This window comes from Podarcis bocagei (genome assembly GCF_964188305.1).
Source record: "Podarcis bocagei genome assembly, chromosome: 6".
Lineage (NCBI taxonomy): Eukaryota > Metazoa > Chordata > Lepidosauria > Squamata > Lacertidae > Podarcis > Podarcis bocagei.
Window position 1 is genome coordinate 51,037,628 of NC_138130.1, and position 22,935 is coordinate 51,060,562.

Below are 22,935 nucleotides of genomic sequence, written 5' to 3' on the forward strand. Positions count from 1 at the left end.
CTGCTGCTGAGCTGCTGCTTCCTACAAAATGGTGACTGCAAGCGTCACAGGCCAGACTGTGCTGCTGTTCTCTGCCTAGCTTGTCCTGACAATCACAAAGCTGTGACCCGTAAGGACCAGTGCTGTCCGCGCTGCATCCCTCAGTGCAAGTGCCCTGCGTTTCTGAAGGAAGCTTGTATCCAGGAAGGCTATGAAGATGGGATCCTTCTCCTGGGACAGTCTGTGATTATTGACTTTGGGACCCGAAAGTGTACCTGTGGAGAAGATCATAACATTGTCTGCGCTTCCACTTGCCCTAAAATTTCTCCAGCTTGCAAGTATATAGGAAGACCCCAGGATGGCTGTGGAATGTGCGCTTGTCCCACTGATGATGAAAATTTTGTACCTGCTGGTGAAGTCATTGAAAGAGAATGTAAAATTTGTAAGTGTCCCCCAAATGGGGGGCAGCTTCAGTGCACCTTAACCTCTAAATGCTCGCTAGGGTAAAAAGTACCCTGTATCATGGGAGCTGGGTGGTGGTAGTTCCATAGCATTACTAAATAAGCATCCTGGTGTTTTAGGGAATACAGTAGTAGAATTTTAGCTTTGAGAGGGACCTTGAGGGTCATCTAGTTCAGTGCCAGAATCTTAAAGCTACATCAGCTCTCATGAATGTCAATGAACTTTTCCTAAGAATTAAAGAGTTACATAATCTATGGTATTATTTTAATAAAAATAATAATAAAGACTGGAGTTTAAATATGTTTGGATCCTTACTTAAATCATTATTTGGTTGAGGCAAATATAGGAAATGCTTGGAATTTTGAAAAATAACTGTGATAATAATGGTTAATAACATATTATATTCATAAATGAGGAAACCTTGGCATACCCAAATGGGATGCAATTGCTAAGTGGCACCATTAATTGGCTTTCTGTAAAAGCAAAAATGGCAAGGTTTTATGGTTTGGGATATTTTGATTATTATTTTTTGCAATCATTGTTATGCCCCAACCCAGTGAGGGGAGTCATAACTAGTATGTATTCTCACTCTTCACATTATCTACAAAAGTACAGTGTATAAATTGCTTCGGTATAATGAAGTTCTTCTCCCTCCGTCAAAAATACTAGAACTTGGCATCAAATGAAATTTCATTGTCTGGGAATTCTGAAGCAGCAAAAATATGTCTCCACACAACACAGAATTCATTTATGCAATTCATTCCTAAACGTTGTAGTGATTATCATTAGCTTAAAGGGCATTAGAAGCGGATTAAACAAATTCATGGAAGACTTATCTATCAACAACTGTTTTGAATAATGCTAAATGGGGTCCTTACGTTAGGGATGGGGCACCTGTGGCCCCCCAGATGCTACAGAAGTCCATCTCCTAGTGGCGAGGATACTCAAGAGTTCGTTGCATTTCACATATGCTAAAGTGAACAGCGAAGCAATCAGCACTATAGTGGCACCTAGAGACAGTAAGCAAGTATGAAATCACTGACAAAGGGAGACAGCACCTCACCCACCATCCATGCATTCCATTCAATGAGAGAACACCAGGAAGAGAACTACCAAATGCTTGTGGGCAAGATATCCATGTACAGAACTGCAAAAAAGCAGCTGCACATATTGAATGCATGCACTCATCTTAAAGCTGCTACTTATGCATCCTGCTTCTGAGTTAACAAAATGGGATCATAGCAACACGAAAGACTACAATCCCCCCCCCCTTTTTGGTTTCCAATATGGGCTGTTCTTGGCTAACTGGATTGTTTTTATTACAATACAAGGGGGACTATGACACCCTGCTCTTATATACTCTTATGCTCTTCCATATACTGCACTTATATACTCCTCTCCCCGACAATCCCTCCACAAGACACTTGCTTGCTGAATCAAGAAATCATCCCAGCGTCTCCCTTCTGTTCTGAAGTCTGCACGTGTTTTCAACATCACCCCCAAGTCCATGCCTTCTTCTCCCCTTTCCTTTTCCGCAACCTCCACCTTGTTCACAGACCAACTCCAGGGTCATCTCTCTTTTATGCCCCTGCCCTGCCTTCATGAAAATCCAGGATGCCACAGATCCCCCAGTTGGGTCAGCACGGTGATGGAGTAGTGCAAATATAGTATTACAATATTAAACAAGCTATCTATGACAAAGAAATAAAATTTTAAAAGCAAGAGTATTTGATTCTCAGTGCTGCATCTGCACAAAGGTTCAGTAAGCAGTGACTCTCAAGTATCTTAGTAACAGGCCCCATAAGAGTATTTTGTTCCAATATTTTATCCACATAGCTACTACCATTTCTCTTGGGAGTCAGTATTCTACAAATATTGTGCCTGAAATCATACACAATTACCAGGTGGTGTCATTAAACTCACTGGGGCTTAACTTCTGAGTTAAGCATAAGATTGCCCTATTATGATCCTAACTGGAAATTTTAAAAAACTAGCTTGGGATGGGATAGGACCTTCTAAATGGTCTTTTTAAAGGACTTAAAAGTTTGATATCTCTTTCACTTTTATTTCAGAACAACAAAGAGAGAAGATATTTTGAACTAATTCATTGCATAGCTTTTCGTTAAGCTTGTCTACAGTTAAAAACACAACATTCCCAGATCAGTAAGAATGTTGCATTTTTGCTCCTATAATCTAAATAATGACTTGTGTAAAGAATCATGCAAAATATTTTCCAACTTAAAGACCTGGGGAAGGATTTCTAAACAAAACTGATGTACAAAAGAAAAACAAAATTGATATCTGCATTATAGAGTATTGAAACAGGAACACAGTAATGTGACAATTGACCTTAATTAAAGCAATGTGAAACTTTACTTTTAAAACACAAAGTGAAGAAATCATGCTTTGAGTTCAGAGGTTTCATGTAAAACACATTGATGAATCATAATTATTTTGCCATGCTGGTTCAAATATTTCATTAAATGACAAAACAAACTGAACAACTAGGTTTATCAGAGTTTAGATTTTAAAGATTGTCAGTTATGAAGATAAAATATTTCCTGATACAACTGAAGACATGTTTTTTCTCTCTGCCAAAATACATAGACTCTAACAAATGGGAAGTACCCAAAACATAAGGATTAGATACTATAACTTTTTTTAGAAATGGGGATCCAATGACTTATTTTGCAGACAAAACCCATAATCATTCATCCTACGTAGGTTATGGACCTCAAAGTCTAGCGTGCTTTCCTTTGTATTTCCTGCATCAACAAACCAATATTTAAATATGCTATAAAGTCTACTTTGTGTAATGCTGTTATCACAGGCAGACAAGCACTTGTAAAAGCAGTTGTCATTGACCTTTATAATAGCCACAATCCAAAGAAGTGGGCATATGAATGAGTTGTAACCACACACACAGTCAAAAGCCTTTTCTAGTTGTCACTGAAGCAAAAGTCTCCTCAAAATGTTAAACAAGTTTAAGAAAATGTAATTTGGGTTTGGTAAACACAATCTACTTCCACTTGTAATGGCATTCCAATCATCAGTAACATCCAATATGTTTCAAAGAGAAAGTAAAGCACATTAAGTATTGAGAAATGGATGCTTAGCACATTTCTACCAAATGTGATACATGTAATTGAACACACCATGATTGGCTGATGCAGCCTGAATCTCATAATGAATCCTGGATTAGTGGTGCACTTCTGGGTTCCTTTGTAGAGCTACTACCTCATTAAAGTGATACTAACTTTCCTAAGTTGAACTGGAAATCCCAAAACATCTTTTGTACCTTTCTCTTGTACTACAAGAATTTTTAAAACATGTCCTTTTGACCATACATGGCTGGGCTACAGTGCTATCCCAAAAACACAGCTCAAGTCTTCTGCCCTGTTTTTTGCACATTAATGGCATAGCAAGCATACAGCTACTTCTGGACACCTACTGCAGAGTTTATTTTTCTTAACCGTGCGTGGCATTCAACTGAGCTTTACTCAGAGGAGACCTGTTGAAGGTAAGGACATGATGACTAAGGTAGGTCCATTCATTTCATAAGGTTCGACTTTGAGAAAAACTAGAATACCATTCTGTTTTGGTGGATCAGTTTACCATCTCAGGAGAAGGATGCCAATACATACACCAGTCATAAATAATAGCACCATTATAAGACACATCAAAATAAACTACACTCATTCATCTAATGCGATGATTGAAAATGATTACTTAGCTCGCACATATTTGGATATCAAGTTTTCAAGAGTTTAAATTCTTCTTAAGTCCAGAAATGCTTTTCCAAACATTTCTGTGGATAAGAGAAAGTTTCAAGGTATCTGGGCAGAGCTGCAATTTCTAGCTCAGTGCTGTTATAACTGTTCCAACCAACTGCAATGAAACTAAACAAAAACACAACTCAGCAAAGAAAGGCAGAGCATTTGCCACCTCCCAGTTTCAGGTATATCAAGAATTTGCTTGTGCTGAAGGGTAGAAGACCCATGTCCAGAACTCAGCAGAAAGTTGGAGTCCAAACCCAGAACCATCAAACTGATATCCATCCCAAAGATACTGATGATTTGCTTAATGTGGGATTGTTTTGTCTTCACAGAAGTCACAGCATATTAGTTACAGGCTGGCATGCTCCAATTTTGACATTTCTAGATCTGTTAACCATGGCTGTGAGAACAGACATGTGCAAATGAATTTAACATTAAAATATATACTTCAGAGGCTATGAAATAAATGAAGAATGGTTTGGTTTCCTTTTGTTAAATAAGCCTGCATACAGGGGAGGCCTGTCTTTGAAATTCAACAGCATTTGGCTGATTTGTATTTTAAAAGGGCATACAGTGGCCAATATAAACTCATGTCATGTGGAAAATACTTTGCACAGTAAACTGTTTGCATGCAGGTAGTCCATCACAGTGGCTTTAATCCCTACAGCCCAAACTGGGGGGGGGGGGGGGACGGGACCCAAAAGGGTGAGAGCAGATCCAAGTGTGAGCTGCAACTGCCCTCTGTCTTTTACTTAAAATGGCCACAATCTACCACCTGCAAATATGTCTTGGGTACTCCATTCGACATGCCTTTGCCCCAAATCCCCTTTACACTTTCAGAAAGCCTGCTTTTGCTCTGAATTACATCACAAGCATTTCAAGTCTAGGCGTTTTACAAATGAAAAGAAAATGTTGCTTTGGGTCTATCTCTTGCTAACACTTTCTAATAACAGAGAGTGTGGAAATATGCAGCTAAAACAGGGAAATGTTTTTGTATAAGAAAAAAGGGGGGGGTTCTATGAAGTGCTACTGAAAAAAGTCAAGAAAGGGTGCTATCCTAGGTAACTATTTTAAAGCCAATAAAACACAATGAACAGACTACCATTGAGCTATGGTACGTTCAGATGCACAAATGTTTGTTGCATTTCATTAGCTCTTTCAGTGGTGGTGTTTAAATGTTGTGGTTTTAATGAGGCCTGGTATTATTCCTATATAAACTTGCTACATTATACTAATGTTTCCCCAAACAAACCCCTTGTAAACATTTTTCCACATCTTAACACTGTTCAGAAAATTTCAAAAAGCATGAAAGAGAAATTATGGGTTAACCCAACTTTCACACAACTGTAATGAGTGTGGTGTCTATCTAGGCTTTATGCAAAGTGTTTCAGTACATTCTTGATCTAAGGTTGTCATCTCTCGGCTGTCTCCTTGCTTTGTATTCGTAGCTTTCTAAGGCTGTCTTTTTCCTCCCCTTGTGAGGCTATGGAGATCACAGCACTCTTGTCAACCTCTGTCTGCTGCCTTGCTTATCTGGTGATCAGGAGAGTACCTATGGAATATGAGATAAAAATAAGACATGTACTCTGTAAAGTGGGTCTATTTGAGCATTGTAGTAGTGTGGTTGTCAATGAAAAAAACAACACTTTTGTATAGTAGGGGCTGGTTAACATAACATCTCAGATCTTGTGCTGTCTATACCAGTGCTAAGCTACCTGGACAGGCAAATAATGATGGCGTAGAGACATTACTCACCCAGGCCATGTTTGTGGGAAATTGATTATGGATCGTAAAAGAACCTCTATCAAGTAGATAGAGCCATGCTGTCACCATAACATTTGGATTGGGTCTGATATAGCCTAGAGGTAACAGAATAAAAATGTGATTTGTTCTTCCCAACTTCAGACTTACCTACACAGGAAAATAGGGCTAGTGGAGAGGTACCAACTCTTTTTAAAGCCCACCCCAAAACCCCAGGGAAACAAATTCTTTGAAGGCTTCGTAGAATCAGGACTTCCAACCAAGTTAATTTATCACATTCAGCTAGAGATAAATCTGGATTTTGTTGGTGCAGATAAAGTCACCCAGTTCCTCCAAATAGCTAACCAAGCCCCCAGGGCCTATTATCTAAAGCAAGCAATGGGAAAATACCAACTGCCAGTAGTGTCAACGGCACTACACACAAGACTATAAACAAATTCAAGAGGTATGGGGTGGGGAGCTAATGACATTTATGGTGAAGGCTAATTTATCATCACTATTTTTGAGTGCTGAATGGTATAGTTAGTATGGTGAAGCATTGTTGAGATTGTGCAAGTAAGGTTGTGCTTGAGAAATTCATTTTTATCTTAACCTTATCACATACTTTGGCTATAAAAACAACAATTGAGAAGTGGCAATAGTGTGGGGGAAAGATGTATCGCAGTTCAGAGGCTAATATCCATGTTCTGTCAACAGGTACAAAGTGTGTACTGCTATAGATTTTATCTTGATTATAAGGCAAGATTTTGGGTTTTTACTCCCTATGCATACCGATTTATCGAATCACTTGGGAAACAGGTTTCGATATAGACTGAAATGTAACATTAGTTTATACGGAACACAAATCAATGCTTAACAATAACCAAGACCCCATTAGGGACTGGGTCCTTCTCACATCACCACTTTATGCCACAATAGGCTGTACCACTATGGGATAGCAGAGATCCATAGAATATGACATAGGCATGTTTATTCAATTTGGACTGTTTTCATAACCTTCCAAATAGGAGTACTAAACATTTTTCTCATGCTCAATACAGTCATCATCCCAATTCTTAGAGAATTTATAAAAATATTTTACTCCAATAACCTGATAAGGTAAAAATAAGTGTTTTATAGCAAATTATGAACAGACTCACTAGCTATGAGTAGAGCTGCTAAGTTGCAATCCAGAAATCCCCCTTGTACCATTAAATCTACCACTGAATTGGGACACTCACTGCTTCTTTTGCCCATTCCAGTTCCTTTGTTGCCCTCCCCGCCATCGCAACCCCACATATTTCAAGTAGGATTCCAGCATGCCACAGGGCTGGTGGATAAAATGACAAGTAGCAGCTGTGTCAGTGACAAAATCCAAAGGTACAGGGGGAATCTAGGGTTTCCACCAAACAACTAAATGAGAAATTAAGTTCATTTTAAATGCCATACATTCGTTACTGACTCACACGTTTCCACTTTCTTTTATGTGTTTTGTTGCCCATTTCAGACTGGCAGGTTTTTTTTTTAAGGTGCAGAAGCATCTTTCAAATCTACATGGCTAACTTCATAAACAAATCCCAAACACTAGTCTGACATGCTTTACATTTACATTGTTAAACCACCTAGAGTAATCTTAAAATGACAGGACTAATTGCATAACTCTCCAGGAGACTGAAGTACTTTCAAATTCTCCCACCAGGGCAATTTCATATGTCACAAAACTGCAGCAGAGATGATAGACAACAGCAACCATTGAGTAAGATGATGATTGTGTTATGGGTATATATTTAAACCCATGCTAATGTAAAGTTAACTCACCCGCGAGGCATCCATCATCTTTCCCCCAGGACTGCAGTCCCATGACCCCCCCCCATTCCCTTATTAGGGGAATCTGGGATCAATTTTGTGAGTGAAAAAATTACCCTGAGAAAATAACGGGGTGATTATGTTTTTTCTCTCTCTCTCTTAAATTACTAGAATTTCAAAACCAAAACCAAAAACAACACATTTGAAAGAAGTTGCTGCACCTGTAAAGACACTCTTTAAGCCGACTATGAAATACAAAAAGTGCACTCTTCTATATCTACATATAAAACATATTAGAAATAAAACTTGTGTAAAATGTTTGCTGTGCAAACTATAAAAAGTCAGTCAGTCTATTGTTTCTCCTATATATTTAGGCCAGATTCTCTTGCTTCCTATTGCAGAGAATCACTGTTATCCAAGACCAGCCCACTGATGTTTGTGGTTGAGAGGTCTGCTCCGTCATCTTCAGTGCTGTCCACAGATTCATCCTCACTTTGCCCTGCCATCATGACTTGTTGAACAGCCAAAGTAGTACCATCAGACGAAAGAGATTGCAGACTGTCTACATTCATGTTGACTGGGGCTGTAATTGTCACAACGGCTCCTGAGAATGGGGAGGAAAAACAAGGGTCCAGTTGGAACAACAATTCAATTCTTTTACAAAATCCACAGTTCTTACTCTGAAAAACCTATTAATGAAAGCCAAAGATCTAAAAATTAAAAGTGAATGAAAGTTGAATAAGCTATTTGAAATATCTTTCTTCATACAAGTAATTTCCATACAAGAGATGTCAGTTTTAGTCTAGTGAGATTTCTGAGTTTTGAACATTTTGGAACACGCTTCTCATTTATCTTAATAAACAGTGGGTTTGTGCTTTTAAAATCGGGCTGCCAATGAAAAGCAATCCCAAAGCTGTTAACTTTTAAGGCTACAATTCTATATACAATTACTTGAGGAAAAAGCCCCAGTGAACAAAGTGGAACTTGCTTCTGAATAAACATGTGTGAGGCTGAAAGTGTGTACCAGACACAGGAATGTTTAACCACATTGAGCCATTACAGACCTCTGATTATATGAATGGTGCCGGTACATAGGAGGGAGAAATAATCCAATTTGGCACATGAATCATGTGATCCATGAAGAACTGCTGCTATGCTAAGGGCATGTTCCTAATTGCCTGATCAGTGCTGATGGAGGGAGCTACAACTGGGTAGAGGTGTCCCTCTACTTGGCTCTGGTGGGCTCCACTGGCTGCATATGCCTATGCTGAAAGCACAGCTGACTGGGCAGTTACCTCCAGCAGTATTCCCACTGGTGGTAACTAGTGTAGACCTCCAAACAGGGTGCTCCAGTGCTGAAGCAGGGCTGGGGATGAATCTGATGGATCCTCAGCAGGCCAACTGCCAGAAAAGAGGCCCAGTTCAGACCCACCCCCTGCTGCACCAGCCTGGAGCTGGCATGGCAGAAGAAGAAACTGGCCCCGAACTGGTCTGCCTTCAACAGTGTGAGCAGCAGCTGGGGGTTAGAATTCTCTGAAATCTATTTACGTCAAGGGATTATTTTTACTAGAGAGATTGCACCCCTTTCATTCATACAAACTGTTTGCGAAATTGTCTGACAGGCTCAGGAGAGTTTCTAAAACATCCAGTTTGCAAAGAGTAAATAAAGTAGCTGAGGAATCTGCTCACCATCTGACATTGTAAGTTCATTTGATTGATGCTGAGCTACTCCTGATGCAATGGAGTCTGGCCAGAACCTTTGAACTGGTCGGTTTTGCGCTGTTTTCTTCTTTGTTTTTGGAGTTTCAGAACAGCTGGAGTCCAACATTGGCTGAAGAATTCGTCTTCTAGCATTGATAAACCTAAAATGACCAAAAATGAATCTTATGAAGACATCCGTAAAATCAGACTCTCTATACCCAAGCCCAGTGCTAAGCAGGATCACACACACACACTTGGCTGATACAAAGGGAGTATGATTCTGCTGCCTTTGGGTGTGGTAGAGAGTTCCCTGCAGGGAGCTTTCTGGCATACTGAAATTCAGTGCTTAGCAGAATCGCCTGCCTCCACACAACATTAGTCAAAGTGAAGGGAGGGTGATTCTGCTTGGTCCAGGTGCTCCTTGTTTCTCCTGTCCTGTCAAAGGAGAGGAGTGGGGAAACAATCACTTTGCCAGCCCTTTGTTCAGATCTTCCCAAAGCACAGAACGTGAGCCTGATAAAGTGGTACCAAAATGCAAATCCTGCACAAGGTATTCTCACAGCTGGGCAGGACAACACACCTGTCAATCATGTGGCATACTCACTTGTCAAGGATGATTCCAGTAAGGATCTGGCCCATGACCACCTCTGCCCTACATCAATCCCGTCCAGTTTTAGCTTTACATAGCAGCCCAAAGGAAAATGCTGTATATTTCTATGTGACTTTTCAACATAGGTGAATTTTGTAACACAAAAAGTGGCAAATTCGTTGTATCTTACCAGTTGTTAACCTGAAGTAATGTTAGATTGGTTTGTGCTGCTATCTGTTTTTTCTCATCCTCTGTTGGATATGGATGCTACAGACAGGAAGGGGGATGGAAAAGTTATAAGAACTTGCTAAAGATATGCAATAAGCACAATACAAAAATCTGCAACCATAAAGCAAAGGGAATACAATTTAGTGTGGGATTAATTCTATGCTAATTAGATAATTTCTGACCAGATAAACTAATTTTTGACAACACACGTCACAATGATTTCATATGTGTAGATTGAAATTTTCATTGTTTTATGTAATATGTTGATTTTATGACACCGATTACAGATAATTATTTATTACTCTAATAATGAAAGGAACATTATTCTTTAGACTCCTACTTCTGTGAACTTAAAATACTCACTGCTATTACAAAAACCAACGCATTCTCATCCCTAGTACTCCAATTTCTATAGTCTCTGGCGCTAGTTCCCAGAAAAAAAATATTCACAGGTAAGGAATTGAAAAAGACTGCAAGGGAAAGGAAATCTACAATAACTTCAAGGATTCTGTCACCTGCAGGGATCTCCATACTCTTTTTCCTCTGTACTTTTTTAAAAAAACCTTTAGTCTCAGTTTTTTGTTGCTATATTAACTTTTATGAAATCATAAAATGAACTAGCCAGTTTCCCCCAGATGTAATGAATGCATTTTTTCCCCAGAATTCTCACAGAAAATTTAAATTCCCTATCTTTTCAGCATAATAGCTGGCAGACCAATCTTTGCTGATATCCCTGATCGATTGACAGTTACTGGCCCAGTTTAGGCATAACTGATAAGACAATTAGTAATTGGGTGAAATATAAACTGAGATTATTAAAATGCTTAGCACAGTAACAGAAGAAGTAGATAGTAAACTGTCAAGCATTTATTATTTAAATGGGTGCAATAAAAAATTCCCTCCCAGGAAAAAAAGAAGGCAAGTGCTAGCTTCAGAACATCTTTAACCTAGCTCTGTGCAATTCTAATATCCAGTGAAGTCATGAAACCTAAAAGAAAGCCAGAAAGGACTTCAACATCAACCTTCAAATGATAACCAGGCTGACCACTACATTATTTTTTAAAAAGAATTAACAATATAACTTTATCCTTAAATGTCCATGTGGGGGAGGGGATTATTCTCCCAGCTGTCCTTGCTAGATGGCATGATCCTTGGGGAACACAGCATGTGATAAAGCTGGATTTATCACATTGTGTCATATGGTAGGGATAAAATACCGTGTGGAGTTAAATAAAAGCATTACCAGTTAAAAATCTACAAGAGAAACATAGCTATTTCTAGTACTATCTATAATGTACTTAGTATAGTAATTCTAGTAATTTATCAGGAACTGTTAAGAATTAATACAAACCCATTTTTGTCTCCTTGTAGTTTCATAAGATGTTATGCAGTACAGTTCAAAAGGGAATAAGGTAAAGGGACCCTTGACCATTAAGTCCAGTCGTGGCCGACTCTGGGGTTGTGGTGCTCATCTCACTTTATTGGCCGAGGGAGCCGGCGTACAGCTTCTGGGTCATGTGGCCAGCATGACTAAGCCGCTTCTGGCGAACCAGAACATCACACAGAAACGCCGTTTACCTTCCTGCCAGAGTGGTACCTATTTATCTACTTGCACTTTGACGTACTTTCGAACTGCTAGGTTGGCAGGAGCAGGGACCAAGCAACAGCAGCTCACCCTGTCGCAGGGATTCAAACCGCCAACCTTCTGATCGGCAAGTCCTAGGCTCTGTGGTTTAACCCACAGCGCCACCCGTGTCATTCAAAAGGGAATACTGGATCACATATTACATTTAGCCATGCAGAAAGTTCAAGTTATTTTAATACCTTTGGATGAAGCCACCAGCACTGGTAGCTTGTTACATATATTGCTCTATTTGCTAGAGCTGAAAATACTGCTGCCCAAACAGTACAATTTGAGGGGGCTGAGTATAATAAATTTGATCACGAGTACATGGACTGTGGAGCATTCCTGTTGAGCGTTCCTCCCCCACCTCCAAAAACATACAGCCAAAGGGACTGAATTCTTTACAAAAGTACATATAACATGTGAATTAAGAAGAAAACCTGTAAAAACTTTTGTCTGACCTTTCAGATCATAACGTAACTTACTATGCATGTAGGTATTACAGGAAACATGTGTGACCCTAAGCTAACAAGGCCCCTTTTGAGAGTGTGGAGTGCATTTAGTACAGCAATCTGCACAAAGAAACATGCTACTGCATTCTAGCCCCCTAGGAACTGGTTCAGATTAACAGAGATATAAATATATCCCTCAAAGGACTACTGTTCAAGGGAGCACAGGATTAAAAAAAATCCTCAGCATGATGTAATAAAACCAAAAATATCTCTAAAATTTAAGATCACAAGGTTATATAATAGACATCCACTGAATTTGTGCCTGATTCAACTCTAATATACCAAGTTAATATATTCTGAGTAGGTAGTTAAAAGCTTCAGATTTTGCCAAAACATTTTCCCCTCATGCAGATACCAGCAGAAATTATCAGAATAGTAGTGATTCCCAAATCACTGTGATCAACCTTACCCCTATGTGCTGAAAAAGCCAAGACCTCATCACATTTGTAGCATGCTTTGGAAGAACTCCTCTTTTATTTTTTGATGACCCGTCATCTTGATGCAAGATGCTTAAATCTTGGTTTAATTGTAACTGGAGCTGCACAGAGATTCAGAAGTAGCAGGCAGTTACTAACACACCATAATATTACCATGTTTTTTTAAATATTTCACTAAAAAATGCTTATAATATAAAACAAACCTGTGAATTCTGGATCCTGATGGTTCCAGGTGACAAAGCTTGTGTCACTACTTGACCTTGAGGTGTGACCACAGTCACTGGCTGATACACCGTACCACCTTAAAAGAATATTATAGCAATATTACACTACAGCAAACATTTTCATATAGATGTCATTAAACAAAGAAAACAATAAACTATTTACACAACACACAAAACTTACTTTAAAACTTCGCTATAATTTTACATAAGCTTGTTGTATTTTTTTAAAAAAGAATAGACAATTGCATCTGATTCACCTTTCCATACAGCCATTATTGTGAAGATGCTAGGCCAGTGGTTGCATAATAATTTGTATTTGAATAATATAAAATAATAATGTTTTCATCAGCAGCCATTACTATTATTATTTATTAAATTTGCATACTGCCCTTCATCCAAAGATCCCAGGGATATTCACAACAGAAAAATAAAAAATGAGGATACAAAAAACTTAATAAAACAAACATTCCACATGGCTACTTCAATAGGAGAGCTATAAACATGGCCCATTTCATTGGCTTGGCTCCCTCCCTCCCATAACTGTCTGCTTCAGTCAACCTGGTCATTTTATCAGTTATTTTGTATGCATTTGTAATGAATCTTCTCATTTTCCTCATCCTTCCCCATCCTCCTCCCCCCCCATTTTTACACCATGCCAACCTGCTTATATGCCATTATTTTAAATTGTAAATGACCTTGACTGCACAGGCAGAAAGGCGGCATATAAACATAGTAATCAAAAAATCATCTCAAGAATTCCTTTTCTTAGTCACTTAACAGACACAAACTACATCTACGATGAGTGCAGTGTTTGCATTTTTATTCAGTGCTTCCTACCTGCAACGGTTGCCATAGTTACATTTCCCTGCTGCAAGGCTGATGCAGGTACCATAATCCCCTGGGGACTGAGCGTACCTGTGATGGCACTTTGAATTGGCTAGAAATAGTAAACAACAAAAATTACATGAACTTATAACAAAGGATGCTCCTGTCACTTTAAGTTGAAATGGTACTGTACCAAATATGAGATGTTCAAAACATAAACCCGATGAGGATAATGATGATGTCATCACTACCAACCAGTATGATCAAAAACAGTGATGAAACTAGTATGAGAAGGAAATTCAATGAAAGGAGGTGGTAAATAACCTAGATATTTCAGTTTGACAGTATGTTGCATTTATATTTGGTTTTCCAAGTGTGGGTTTTCTTCTCCACATTGAACCACCTATCAGAATATAGAACAGATATGCAAATTCTGGATCAGAAGTAACCCAGCTGACAGTGCTTATCCCGTTTAATATTAGGCTAGTCACATGCTACTGTAATCAAAGTGCTTGTAAAAGAGACAATTGATAAATTTTAGTCAATGCACTACATACTTAGGAATTGTTATTCTACAATAATTTAGAATATCCCAACATTTCTTTTTAAAAAAGGTTATGCAAATATGCTTATGGCTGCAACCCTATTACCTGGAAGTACGTCTTACTGAACTCATTGGGACTTCAGAATAGACTTGTTTAGAATTGTGTTATAAGTAAAAAAACATGGCAACCACATGTACAGTCAGAATATATATAACACTGTATTGTTGGGGATGAAATTCTAGCCCTTCTAAAGTTGATGCTAGAAAAATGCATGAATCCTCACAATTAAAGATGGTCAATAGTTCATTGTTTTCCACAGGAAATGTAAAGTTTCAAGCACTTAAAATTTGAACTTTTTGGATCTTTTGCAAACTTAAAATTTATCTGATTTATTGAGGTATAAGCCAAAACTACAGGTAAGTCTAGATGACAATGCAATTTACAATTAGTACATTGACATGGGGCTGGCATGATGGATGTAATGAAACACAATGAAGAAGTTCAAAAACATACACCAGTATCTCAATACTAATCGTGATAAACTTAATTTATGCCATGGAACTTGTGAGCAGATGTTGTCTGACTGGCTTCTAGGAGAGCTCTCATGGTATGAATGGTGAATGGAGCCATATGCTAAAGTTTTGAGAGGTGTGCTCTGAAATTATAGCAATTCTGATGGCATTTTGACTTATGTTCAAGGAAAAGATAGGGAATGAGCAAGATACGAAATTATCTACCAACTTCTGTTCCTCCAGTTACTAGCAATTCAATTTCGAAAAATATAATACTTCTGTGTAGCAGTTGATTTTTTACACTTTCCAATAAATTAAACAAAACAGAGGGCCTGCATGGACACATTTTTCATTATAGGTGTTATGTATCGGAGGGCCCATAGCTCGCTGGTAGAGCAAATATTTCCCAAATGGTTCCAGGCTTAAAGTCTGGTATCTCCATGAAAGGATATAAAGTATCAGGTACCTGAGGCCTTATAACAGACTCTGCCAAACAGAGCAAACAATTCTGAGTCCAAGAGATCTGAATTCATATAACACAGCTTTTGGGCCCTTATGTGCATGGAATGCAGGCTGTGGGATGTGAGGAGCTTTATTTTATGTCCTGAAGCCTTGTGTATGTGATGAGAGAGCAATCACAGAACCCTATTTCTACATACAAATCACCACTTGCTGGGATGGGGCCATTATCTACAATGAGATGAACAAAGCCAACCCCCAAATTAGGCTAAGGAGGTAGTGCCAAAGAGGTGCAATGATAATCGTGTCATTTTTGCTCTACTGCTCACATTTTCTGGTGACTCTTTCCATGAAGACAGCTGCTCCAGCAAATCCAAGCTATCTCTATCATGTTTAAAGTTGCTGGACTGCAGACAAAGAGTTGATAGATTATGATCATTCTTTAAGAATTGCATTTCCATGTACGTGACTACTAAGAAAAAGGGAGATCTTATAATCTTAACAATATCACAAAACCTTAAAAACTGCTAGCTTGCCAGTCACAGATCATCTATTTGTAAATTGCATGGTTTACAAATTCAACCAATATTAACATAGTAATTTATATTTTATCTGCTCTTTGTTTGTTTTAAAAACTAATCTTACCTATCCTGAGTCTTTGGGATAATGTAGATTATAAATCAAATAAAGAAAATATATTTCAGTTAGCATGAAAGGTACCTGGGGTTGTACAGGTGAATAAGGACTCCCAGATTCTCCACTTAGCAGAGTTTCACTGTTCATTTTCGTTTTCAGACAGGCAATATAGCGACTACAGAAATCCTTACAGAGCTCGTTAACTTTTTCTAGCTCAAGCAGATGAATTCGTAGAACCTGAATTGCCTTTACCATCTAAAAGAGGGAAAAGAGAAAGAATTCAGAGACAAGTAAAAAACCAATGAAAACAAACATTTGCATATGTCATTTACAGTGTGCTAAGTTGTTCAATATATGTTTGAGCTACTTTTTTGCTTATTTTCAACAGGGCAGTTTATAATTATTGTTGCTTTCTCCTACCCAGATATTGTCTCAATGTAGGAAACTATGTACACTGTTAATTGCTTGCACAAAACTGGGGACTGCCCACAGCATGTATAGGCTATATAAATGCATTTTTCTACACAGATCTGATTTGTGCAGATTATTATGTATGATGCAGCCCTCCTATTTAGCCCACCTTTTCCATTTTTCTTCTTGAACAAGGCTACAAGTTTCAAATGAATAACATGCAGAGATTTTCACATACCCAACTTCCTTATGATAAGTAGTTGAGCTGATCAGAAATAGCAATATGCATTATCTTCAAGTGTCAACTCAAGTACAATCAGATGTGCATTTGGCACAAAGCCAACCACTCAATTTATTTTACTTGTTAAGAAAATGCAGCCTCAGAGTGGCTTACACTTACGGAATAAAAATACAATAATAAAAACATAAAATTACAAGATGATGCAATCTACAATCAGTGGCAGATGAAAAAATGGGAAATAATCAGGAGTAATCAACACTAATAGCAGAAAAGGCATAAAAGAATAAAAGCTCTGAGTAAAAAGGAATCACAAAGAGCACAATGAAAATCCACTTGCACAACAGGACTTCTGGTTTCTCATCTTTATCCACTGCAGCTGCCCACGTGCCCAAGAATCTTGAGCGGATTTTGAGGCTGTGTGGAAGGATAGAGGAAAGTAGAAGCCAGGGGCGTAGCTAGCTGCTCCGGCACTCGGAGCGGCGGGAGCGAGGCGATCCACCCAGGGGCGCTGGGTGGTGATCTGCCCAGGGGGGAGGCACAGTGAGCTGCCCACGGAGTCTGCCTGGCGGGCGCAAGTCCTACGCTGCCATTTCAGGCAGCGCGCAGCCCAGAGCCACCACGTCACTTCCAGGAGAGACGCGTGGCCTGGGCGCACTGCAGGCCAGGCCCTGTGGTAAGTGCCCCCCCCGTGGTGTGCCATTTTATCACCCCCTCAGGGATGACACCCAGGGTGGTTCGCACCCTCCCCCGCACCCCCACTTCCTACGCCCCTGGTAGAAGCCATATTCCACAAATGGATGTTCACACAAAGGAGAGAGTTCAATAAGCAGACTGCATCTCTGAATGGGTTCTTTGCGTGGTCACTACCTGCCCCATATCAGAAGGCAGTGGCACCAGGAGAAGAGCCTCTGGAGATAAGCTCAATATTCAGGCAGCACCTCAATTGCCAGAATCAGCAAGCACAAAATATCATGAAGTTTCCACTTAAGGAACTACATGCACAGCAAAGAGCCAATCAGGGTTCTTTCAAGCAACCATATTAAATCAAATGGTTTGTTGAGATGTAAACCACAAATCCCAGCTGGGTGGATGGGGAGAGAGGAGGAGAATGGAAAGAATTGAGGAAGTAGTGGAGGAGGACAGCAAATTAAATGCAAACAACCAAAACCCTACACATAAGAACATCTGACTCACTGGAAAACATATTGATATGTCAAAAGAGTCTCATGAAGCAGACAGATTAACTACAAACAAACAACTATCTAAAAAAAGAAGCTAGCCAAGTTGATAATTTGCTATGTGATGGAGGAGCTTCTGTCAGTAATACTGACAGGGAATGTCTGCTGCTACCAAGGGCTGTAAATTTCAACTTCTTTAAGTTGACATTTCACAATTCAGTTTTCTCAGTATCAATTTACTTTTTTCAAATATAAAGATTTTATAAATAAATTGAAATCTTATCTAAAATGTTTTTACTTACTAGATTATCTGTTTCCGGATCTTCACAAAAAAATGGTTTTCCTTCCTTCTCCTGCTTCCTAACAAAGTTTTCAATATCTACATCAAAACTTGCAGACGTTGTGCCTTCTGAGCCTTGTGTGGATTGTTCACATTTTTCAAATAATAGTGCTAATAAGGGGAACAGTGGATGTCTAGGAATAAAAAGACAAGCAAATTGTAGGTTTGTGGAAATATCTATGTGCAAATTAGTTTGATGAAAAATTCTGAGCAATCTGGACATTGCATACATACAATCCTATTATTTTAGATTATTACATTAGTATTACATTTAATGTAATAAAGTTACATTAGCAATTACTATGCTAGGTTCAGAACTGAATATACTGTGATCTCCCTTATTTGCTCTTTTTTTTAGCATGGATCAAATACTGCTAATTATAGAATCATTTAAATATCAATGTCATCCCACAGTTTGATGTACCGTAAATGATACTGATGGGTAGCTTGTACTATTGGGTCTCACTTACATTTTTATTAAGCTTTGCTCAAATAAAGACCCTAAAAAGCCTGAAATTTAATACAATTGTATGTTTTAAAATAAAAAATAATCTAGTAGGGATGCCATTCTTTATTTTCTTAGATTGTAACGATGTAGCTCTAACAGAAAGCAAGTTTAGACAAATATATATAACTAAATACAAAGACAATAAAAAGCTTTGCCCTGAGACGCAGGTCACAATCCTGAACACTTAAGTATGTTCAACGCCAACAGAAGTTAGCAGAACTTACTGCACAAGCCTTCTGTCCTCAATAGGGCTTAGTCTCTTGTAAATGTATAGATTTCAGTCTTAAGCATGAAAACATGTATTAACCATCTCACAGTAATTAGAAAACCCCAAATGTATGAACTTCTTGACAAATTACAATACACTGGCTGATTTAAGCTTAGGCCTCCTCTTCTAAACTTATTCAACTTTCTGAGTCCCCCAACCTATCACCAACCTCCCCAGCTGCACTGATATGTGGAACAAACTTTGGTCTAGGCACTAATTCAATACTGGTATTAGGAAGGGAAAACTGAACAAGTTATATTTGACACCTCCTAAAACCACAAATAGGAAAACAGCATTAGTTCAAAGTAGCACCTTTTCCCAAGTCAATGAATGGGGGAGCAGTTGCCCCTACAAATCTAATGAGGATATTCTAGAGAACCCCACTCCCACCCATGGCTTGGCTGGTGAGGGGGGAAAGATGCATCAGCCTCAAGATCTTATCATGTCTAGAACAGTGTGTGCCCCCTTCCACATGTTCCATGTCTCCTGCATACACAAGCACCACCCCATGATTTGAGAACCACCCATGACCTACTAAAGAGAATGATACATTTTACTGCTAGAAACAGCTCATCTTGTGAATACTGCTACCTGTAAATAGCCTGCTTATCTGCATCCATCGGAGTCTGGGACTCTACCGGGGAAGGACTCAATCCTCCTGCATCTGCTTCCAAGCAGTTTGGATCCTGCTCAGTTTTTAATTCTGTTACTACTTGCATCTGCTGGAAAAGAAAGATGCTTTATATTGCCAACAGCATAGATTCACAACTAAATGGTTCATTTTCTAAGCAAAGAGAAAGCCAAAGGCCTAGTAAGTTGCCAGAAGGTTGGTATGACTTGGCAACCACACAAAAAGAACAAGCATTTAACAAACAACTCATTTAATCCTTGCAACATTTGGAGGCAGGAAGATAGTGGAAAGGTCACTACAAGTTTGACTCCCATTAGTAGGTTTCTTTTAGTCAATTGTCTGTTACAGAATCCTGCATTTCATAAGCCAGCTATTTTTGGATAAAGCTACACATACACTGCTTCAACAAAAATCACTTTAAGAAAGCAGACCTTGAAAACATCTGCAATAGGCAAAGTGTCATTTGCAAACAGAAATTATCATTAGAAATAATTCTGTATGCTACACATTTACTTGAAAACTCAATAGAGCTCATTTCTAATTAAGAATGTTTAACATTTCAGGCTTTATTTTGGGCACTGGAGTGCATATAATTCTTCAGAGATATTGCAAAGGAGGGACCATTTCACAATTATTGTATGAAAAGCTTATAGCTTTATTTTTAGGTGTTTCAATATTAAAAATTAAATGTTTCACTGTTTGTTCTGTACTGAATATAAATAAGGACTTTTGTATATATGTTAAATAGTTTGTGGAAAAAATACGAGAAAGATCTAATATATCTACTTTTTGATAGGAAGTTGCAGTTTATTATGAATTAGACTAATTAGTAAGGGCAATAAAACAATCTAACTGTAGGACTATGGTCACAATATTTTCTTCTGTCTGTGAAATCTGGGGAGATACTAGGTAACTCCTAGCTGCAGCTCTGCACCATGTCCTTGTACTGTTGTGGAAGACCTGGATAGGACTACTGCTTCACAATTTGAACAAAGTGAACATTATGTTTAAATGCTATTACCCATCTTGTAACAAGCTGAACGATTTGAAAAATTAAGAGATAGCTAAGTAAGTCGTGAAACCATTAAGAGCAATGCCAAACGAATGCAAGAAGGAGCTATTTGGGTGCTTTTTCTGGAGTTGCTGAACAAACCCAAGCATATATAAAATCAAAAGTAAACTGAGGATGGAATCCTATGCACTCTTACCTCAACAGGACTTACAACTGAACATATATAATATATATGATTGCATTGTAATTAGTTTACAAATTTCAAGGAACAGTACAATAGTCACTTCCACTGTAAAATCAGAAGTACTGTATACAGAAAAAAAGCCTCTCAAGAATCACCTAGAAATTTGTTTATGGCCACATGCTGTGATATTTTCCTTAAAGTAAAAAAAGGCAACATAACCTCATCAGGTGCCTAGACACTTCTCCCCACCCCCACCCCTTATTTATTCAACAAAATAATTGCTCAGTCAAAATACCGCATAGTTAAGTACAACATTATATGGTTGACAACCCAAGCAGCTAAAGAAGTTCAAGTTCGATAGCAATGTTTAGGCAATATTTCACAAAATAATATTTGTGTACATGTGTGCGAGAGAGAGGGGCTAAATGACAAAACAAAATAAAACCTGGTTCAGCAAGTTTAGAGCAGAAGCTCAGTGGCTGAACACATGCACCGCATGCAGAAGATCCCAGCACTGCCGGTTAAAAGCATCAGGTAACAAGTGATGGGAGCTATCTTTGTCCGACTCCCTGGGGCATTGTCTCAGTCATAATAGGCTGTACTGGGCCTATTCTCACATGCTCTGTGGTATGCTCTCCCCAGGAACAGATGCCTAGAGTCTTCCTCGTTAATCTTTAGGCACCATGCTAAGTCCTTTTTCTTTATCCGGATCTTTGGTTAATTAATATTACCTCCTATGGTGATGCTTAGCTTTGAGTGGGGTAGGTAGGACTTGTCCTTATCAATATAATGCTAGATAAGCAATTTATGTATGCTTTGTATTGTTCATAGTTTTATATTTCTTCTGGTTTTGAACTGCTTTCATGCATTTTACCTTGGCAAGTCACTTCGAGAATTTTGATCGTATAAAGCGACTGATAAATGTAATAATAATAATAATAATAATAATAATAATAATAATAATAATAATAATATAAAGGAATCAATCCTAAATAATTTTTGCTTCTGAAAATTCCGTTGTTTCCTACCTTTCTAGGAAACAGCTGAAGAGCAAGCCAGTGTCATGACTTAGGTACCATATTAAAATAACAGCAGATGAAAAGTAATATAGATCGGACAGAAGTAGTTTTATGTCTTGGACACCATAATTATTTAACATATTCTTTTTACCTACTATGGTGCACTTCACATTTTCATTTTTTATTTAAAAATGTTCTTACTTGTTGCCCATCTTGATAGTTGTCTATACTTAATGTCTGCGTTGCCATCATGGTTACTTAGGGTTCTTATAAAGTCAAATCATCATACCTTAGGGGGGAAATCCAAAAAGGTTAGTATTTTTACAGGATGTTATCGAATACAAATTACATAACTGACATCTGCATGTGCAGCAGCAGAATAGGGGCAGAGGGGATTGAGAATGCAATCACATGTATTTGCTACACCAACCTACAAGATCTCAGGAATGTTCTCAAACCCTTTTTGACAAAAGCAGTCAAGGTGACTATTAAATCATATTTGCCAGAAAAAGTGATAAATGCAATATGGTTGGCCACTTGATCTTGCTCTTTATTACAATAAAGAGTTGCACAACAAACACGCAACTAAAATCACAAGTTAGTGGCACAAAATAAATGACCAAACTTTTATATATGAATATCATATAGTGGTTTCACTAGCAAAAATAAAAGTGTCGAAAGGGATATACGACAAAAGAATGCAGGACAATGAACAATGCAAACCCACTGTGAAAATTTTTGTTTTTCATAATATTCCCTCTTAAGGAATATTTGATACTGGTCGTAGTCACAAGACCAGATGGCACATACCCTGAAGTTAGATCTCTTTTTACATTTGGAGGTTATAAAGAAAGTTGAAAATCATCTAGTAGCTGCACTAAGGAACAATTATGATAATTTTAAAAATACAGTGGTGCCCCGCAAGACGAATGCCTCGCAAGATGGAAAACTCGCTAGACGAAAGAGTTTTCCGTTTTGGAGGTGCTTCGCAAAACGAATCTCCTATGGGCTTGCTTCACAAGACGACAATGTCTTGCGAGTTCCTGCTGTTTCCCCCACCTTTCCCCCTTTTTCTAAGCCGCTAAGCC

At 38.4% G+C, this 22,935-nt stretch overlaps 1 protein-coding gene across 4 annotated transcripts in view; it reads right to left on the minus strand.

The window, feature by feature from the left end:
• Positions 1-2,791: 2,791 nt before the first annotated feature.
• Positions 2,792-22,935, minus strand: part of PKNOX1 (PBX/knotted 1 homeobox 1) — a 28,065-nt gene continuing 7,921 nt past the window's right edge. For 2 of the 4 annotated variants that reach the window (XM_081197205.1, XM_081197204.1), the window contains exons 2-12: positions 22,049-22,136; positions 19,593-19,723; positions 18,188-18,359; positions 16,140-16,310; positions 15,749-15,826; positions 13,916-14,015; positions 13,058-13,155; positions 12,827-12,955; positions 10,244-10,320; positions 9,453-9,625; positions 2,792-8,367 (exon numbers count right to left, since the gene is read on the minus strand). In XM_081197205.1, the coding sequence (XP_081053331.1) occupies positions 8,156-8,367; positions 9,453-9,625; positions 10,244-10,320; positions 12,827-12,955; positions 13,058-13,155; positions 13,916-14,015; positions 15,749-15,826; positions 16,140-16,310; positions 18,188-18,359; positions 19,593-19,723; positions 22,049-22,099 (1,392 nt within the window). In that variant the 5' untranslated portion in view covers positions 22,100-22,136 and the 3' untranslated portion in view covers positions 2,792-8,155. The remainder of the gene's footprint in view (positions 8,368-9,452; positions 9,626-10,243; positions 10,321-12,826; positions 12,956-13,057; positions 13,156-13,915; positions 14,016-15,748; positions 15,827-16,139; positions 16,311-18,187; positions 18,360-19,592; positions 19,724-22,048; positions 22,137-22,935) is intronic. The other 2 variants (XM_081197207.1, XM_081197206.1) reach the window with 2 other exon arrangements.